This window comes from Benincasa hispida, chromosome 2 (genome assembly GCF_027475165.1).
Source record: "Benincasa hispida cultivar pf3 chromosome 2, pf3_genome.v1.1, whole genome shotgun sequence".
Classification (NCBI taxonomy): domain Eukaryota; kingdom Viridiplantae; phylum Streptophyta; class Magnoliopsida; order Cucurbitales; family Cucurbitaceae; genus Benincasa; species Benincasa hispida.
The window spans coordinates 5,556,343-5,561,424 of record NC_143479.1 but is presented as its reverse complement, the minus strand read 5'-3'; the positions used below and the strand labels follow the sequence as shown (position 1 = coordinate 5,561,424).

General features: G+C 27.3%; 1 protein-coding gene across 1 annotated transcript; it reads right to left on the bottom strand.

Moving 5' to 3' along the window:
- Nucleotides 1-1,200: 1,200 nt before the first annotated feature.
- LOC120070557 (cation transporter HKT1;3-like) lies at nt 1,201-4,593 on the bottom strand. Its single transcript, XM_039022350.2, has 3 exons — nt 3,854-4,593; nt 2,868-3,107; nt 1,201-1,453 (listed from the first exon to the last, which is right to left on the bottom strand). The coding sequence occupies exons 1-3, from the start codon at nt 4,576-4,578 to the stop codon at nt 1,255-1,257; spliced, it is 1,164 nt and encodes a 387-aa protein (XP_038878278.2). The 5' UTR covers nt 4,579-4,593; the 3' UTR covers nt 1,201-1,254.
- Nucleotides 4,594-5,082: the final 489 nt, after the last annotated feature.

Genomic DNA, 5,082 nt, shown 5'->3' with positions numbered 1-5,082 from the left:
CAATCTATTTTTGTAAAATAATTTCATAATGATCTCAAAATATTTATATATACAAAAAATATGCAAAGCTAAAAATAAAAAACTTGGCAAAGGCAAACTTCGAACTTCCGTCTGGATATAAACAAATTTATATATTGTTAATGTAAAGAAATTTTATATTTAATGAAAAATAATATACTTAAATGTAGAACGTCTCTGGCTAGAACTAAAATTATCATTTAAAATAATTAAAATAAAAAAGACTACTATAATACAATTAAGTCATATGATAATTAACAAGTTTTTTAGACATGACACGACGGTAAATCTTCAATTACTTTTGCAGAAACAATTCATAAAGATGAAACTACTGGTTCCAGTTTTGTTTTGTTTTTTTTTTCCCTTTCATGTTAGATTTAATAATTACTATTATTATACTTATTAAAATTAAATCACATTGTTTGAAGAGATTTGTGAAGAAATTCGATTAGTTGAATTTGAACTTTGCATTTGTATTAGTTTTAGTATAGTGAGTACAATCTCTAATATTTGTTCGACTTTTGAACTTGATAATCTTGTTGGAGAGTCGACCTTTGGACTTGTTGATTCGGTTGAATCAATCTCTGGCTTGTTGATTGTCTTGGATTGACCTTAAAGCTTTAGGAGAGTTGTATTTATAAGATCTTTAAAACTTTAACATTTTGGAATCTCTAGAGGTTTGACATTCAATTCTTCCAACCCTCCAAAATGAAGGGGTAAGACCCTTATTTATAGAGGTTGCCCCATGGAAATATGGGCTTCAGTTTAGTTACTCTTGAGTTTGGGCTAAACTTGGCTTTGACCCAAATTTCCACCATGGGTTTGAATTGGGTTGGACTTTGGATTCAAGTGACTTTAATTACTCAATCCGATTCAATTTATAATTTTCTCAATGAGTTTGAACTTTCGTTGTGATGACGTGATAACTTGTGACTAGTGAAAATTTCTCATTCAACACGCATCTTCCCATTCTTTTTTAGTTCAAGCATCTCTCAATTAATACTGAATCTATGCGAATAAGGTCTTTTGTACATTAAGTAAATTATTTCAATATCTTTGAAAGTATAAAGATTAAAATAAGATAAATACAAAACTTTATCAAACTAATTTATAATAAAAAAATTAGATAAATTTCGGCGAACATGAATAAATAAATTTAGCATAAATCTAAAATGTCCGATCCATAGATTGAAGGTTCAAATCTCTTATAGGTAAAAAGAAAAAAAAAAAAAAAAGTTAGACAAGTTTCCAAGCTTTTCCACCATCCATGTTAAATTTTTTAAGTCTTCCAAAGATCATGACGAAAATCAATACTATTTTGCCTTCATTACTCCATTTTGCTGAAAATCCATACCATTTATCAACGCAATCATTTTGGGGATGGAGTTGCCGTTTGCAGCTATACCCCGTTGTGAATCCCACGTTTCCATAAGCACTGCCAAACATACATATAAATATATTACTTTTTTAAACTTCAAATTTCAATTAAATTATTACTATACGTTCATAATCAAGAAATCTGTAATTTGAAATTTTATTTCAAGGTAGATATGTGAGTATTTTAATGTCCTTTTTAACACTATAATTTCGAGTTTGATTTCAATGTAATCTAATCCCATGTTGAGACCAAACTTCACAAATCGATTTATATTGTCCTACTATTTTAGTAAATAGTTTTCGTTTTTGCGAGATAATTATCTGTTTGGATAACTATATTAGTTAGATCTACTGAATTTTAGAGTTGAGTAAAAAAAAAAAAGAAGACGTGGAAATTTTTTTTCTAATTAATAAAACGACATAATTTAGGAATGATTTTTATTACAGAGCAATAAATATGACTGAAATTAAAACTCAATACAAAAGTCCTACCAGGACAACTATATGGGAACCAAATTTATTATTTGGCCATATGCATACTAACAAAACCATATTAGTTTTTAAAAGATTTTACACATTTTGTGTTTACATATTTCGATATAAAAAAAACGAGAATATAAATTATGTAACTGCAGAAAATGACTTAATTTACAAGCTACCATACAATTTCAACTTAAATTTGATACCGCCCACCCAGGAAAAAAAAGATAAAATTAAAAAAGAAAAAAAAAAACCCAAACTTTTAGATTTAGTTTCTATTTAGTCAAGTTTTTAAACACTTTTAGGTCCAATTTCGTAATTATTTAGTTTTTTTTTTAATTTTGTTTTTAAAATTAAACCTATAAACATTAACTTTTTTTTTTTTCCCTTTGTTATCTACTTTTTACTAATGATTTAAAAAATCAAGCTAAAATTTGAAAACTAAAAACAGTAGCTTTTAAGAATTTGTTTTTGTTTTTAAAATTTAACAAAGAAATAAACCATTGTACACGATAAAGATATAAATCATTGTAAAAAATAGGAGGAAATATACCTAATTTTTAAAAACCAAAAATAAAAAACGAAATGGTAATCAAATGAGGCTTAAAGTTTTTAAGTTTTGTGTTAGATTTGAATTTAGTCCAATGCTACCGTTTATCATTGAAATTTAAATTTTATTTGAATTTCAGTGAAAAGACATAAAAAAAAAAAAGAGTCAAAGATGAAATTAAATTTTCAAAAATAGAAAGATAAGGAAAATTATTTACACAAAATAGTAAAATTTAATCTTCTTTAATAGAGGTTGATAGAAGTCTATCAATGTCTATTAGTGATAAGAACTTATAGAAGTCTATCATTAATATTATATAATAGACATTGATAGAAGTCTATCAATATTTTTTTTTACTATTTCTATAAATAGTTTGACATTTTTTCGATGCATAAAAATTTCTAAAAAAAAATGAAGTGAGAATGAAAGGTATAAGGGTTACCTAATAACTTCAAGCACAATATTCAAAGCACTGAAATTGATTGGATCTTCAATCATCTTTTTCCTCTCAATTATGCAAATAATAATGATGAAGATGACAAGATAAGAGAGCTGTGAGAACAATAAATTTTGTAGAGCTTTTGCTTTTCTTGTTCTTCTTCTTTTTTGCAGAGGTTGAAGATGATCTTCTAGTTCTTGCTTCTCTTTCAATGGAAGAAAAGATGTATATGCAGGAAGATACCTATAAATTAAGTTCAAATATCCAAAACCATTATTATAAATATATAAATACACACAAAATCATGTAATTGTAGAAATTTCAAAGATAAAATATAAGAATAATTTTTGTGGTTTCAAGTAATTAATACTTATAATTTTAATTTAAGAATACTATTTGTTTATATTTTTTTTTTTGTGGTTAGAATTAGAAATGGTAATTAATGTTGACCGTTTGAAATAATGGAGAAAGGTTAGGTTTATTACTATTTTATGTTTTGTCATTTTTACTTTTTAGTAATTTTTTTTTTTTATGAAACAATGATTAGTTAATAATTTGAACGGTTGTTTTTCTTCATTAAGAAACCTTAATCCATTCAAACAATAATTCCTATAAAATCCGTGTTTTCTTTAATAAAGAGAAATCCAACTTCTAATCTTGTTATAATATTAAGGATTATTGCATACCTAATTACAGCCCTACTTTTCCTAATTTTGAACTCATTGATTATTGTTTAATTAAAACACTATTTTTTTCTCTTACAAACAAAATCTGATTATAGTTAGTTATTATAGAGAAAAAAATTATTCAATAGTTTATTTATTTATTTTTTTTTGACAATTATTGGATTTGAATATAAATTCGAAATACTTTTGCAGTTTTTTCTTATGGATCCAAATAGAAAGTCAACCACATTATGACAGTCTCTTTGAATAATTTCACGTGTGTGAGAGAGATAGAGGGGGAGGGAGGAGGAGAGAAAGACTTACATCATAACAACGAACATAATCAAGATGGTAGGAGAGAGCGTTGAAAGATCGACAATAGTTTCTCCAGAATGTCTAGAATTTGTGCTCAAAAATAGAATACCAACAACTTTTTGATAAGAATTCAGTCCACTCAAACCATTGGAATTCCATTCCATCGGACATATCAATATAAATTGAATCAAAATGAAACCAAAAACTGTCCCAACCAAAAGGCAAGAATGAAGGCTAGGAAGCAAATGAAGGTATCCAATCTCTTCACTATTCTTCAACAAATAATCAGCTTTGAATTGATGATCATCATCTTTACTAAATTTCCCAATAACCCAAATGCAAAGCCTTAAGCAAGATGGGTACAAAGTATTACCAAGTAAAATTTGAGGGATTAAGATTAGAAGAAGACCTGAATTCTCATTAAACACAATCATGTTTTCATTTGTTGGGATATAACCACAACTAGCTAAGGTAGAAACACAAGTGAAGAATGAAAAAGTGACCAAATTTATGCCTTTTTCCTTGAGGATTTCTTTGGCAAAACTTGAAATGAAAATGAAGTAAATGGCAATCATTCCAATGCCAACAATATGAGTTATCAGAAGATAACCCAAAACTACCAAACTCAAGAATTTGATTAAACTCAAAGATTCAAAACTCTCAACACTACTTCTAATCTGGTTTGGAGTTTGGAGGTTACCATTAAATAATTTTCTCAAATGAAGTCCAACCATTGAAGTAAAAATCTCACCTCCTATAAACATAAGGATTGTTAAGATAATGAGTTGGGAATTGGAGAAAACTTCCATTTCAATTGATGACATGCTTGAAACAGTTGAGGCTGACACTGAAGTGTAGAATAAATCTAACTTTGTAGGTTGAAAAGAAGGATATGTTGAAGGTTTTAAAATCATCAAAAGTAGAAATCCAAATGAAGAGATGAAGATGAAATAGAAGAATTGAATCCAAAATGGGTTCATTCTTAGAAGAAAGAAGATTGAGTTTCTCGCTCTCGATAGAATCAAAGTCTTCATATTTGTTTAGACAATTAAGCTAGACTTTGAGAGGATGGTAGTGTCTAGTTATTAATGGTGAATTTTGGTAAAAGAAAAAGTCTTGAAAATTGTAGCTGGTGAAAGGTATGTTCTTTTTTAACAAAGAAAAGGAAAAGGATCTCAAGAAAGTTCAAATTTTTTCAATTTTCATAATTGAATCTCTTGTTGGGTCTATTGGCTATA

Excerpts from the sequence above, each read along its gene's own strand:
- LOC120070557 (XM_039022350.2), bottom strand. The coding sequence starts at position 4,578 with ATGGTTGGACTTCATTTGAGAAAATTATTTAATGGTAACCTCCAAACT. Across the intron at positions 3,108-3,853 it reads ATTATGTTCGTTGTTATGAT|GTATCTTCCTGCATATACAT; the intron begins GTAAGTCTTTCT and ends CTTAATTTATAG. Across the intron at positions 1,454-2,867 it reads ATTGTGCTTGAAGTTATTAG|TGCTTATGGAAACGTGGGAT; the intron begins GTAACCCTTATA and ends TATGTTTGGCAG.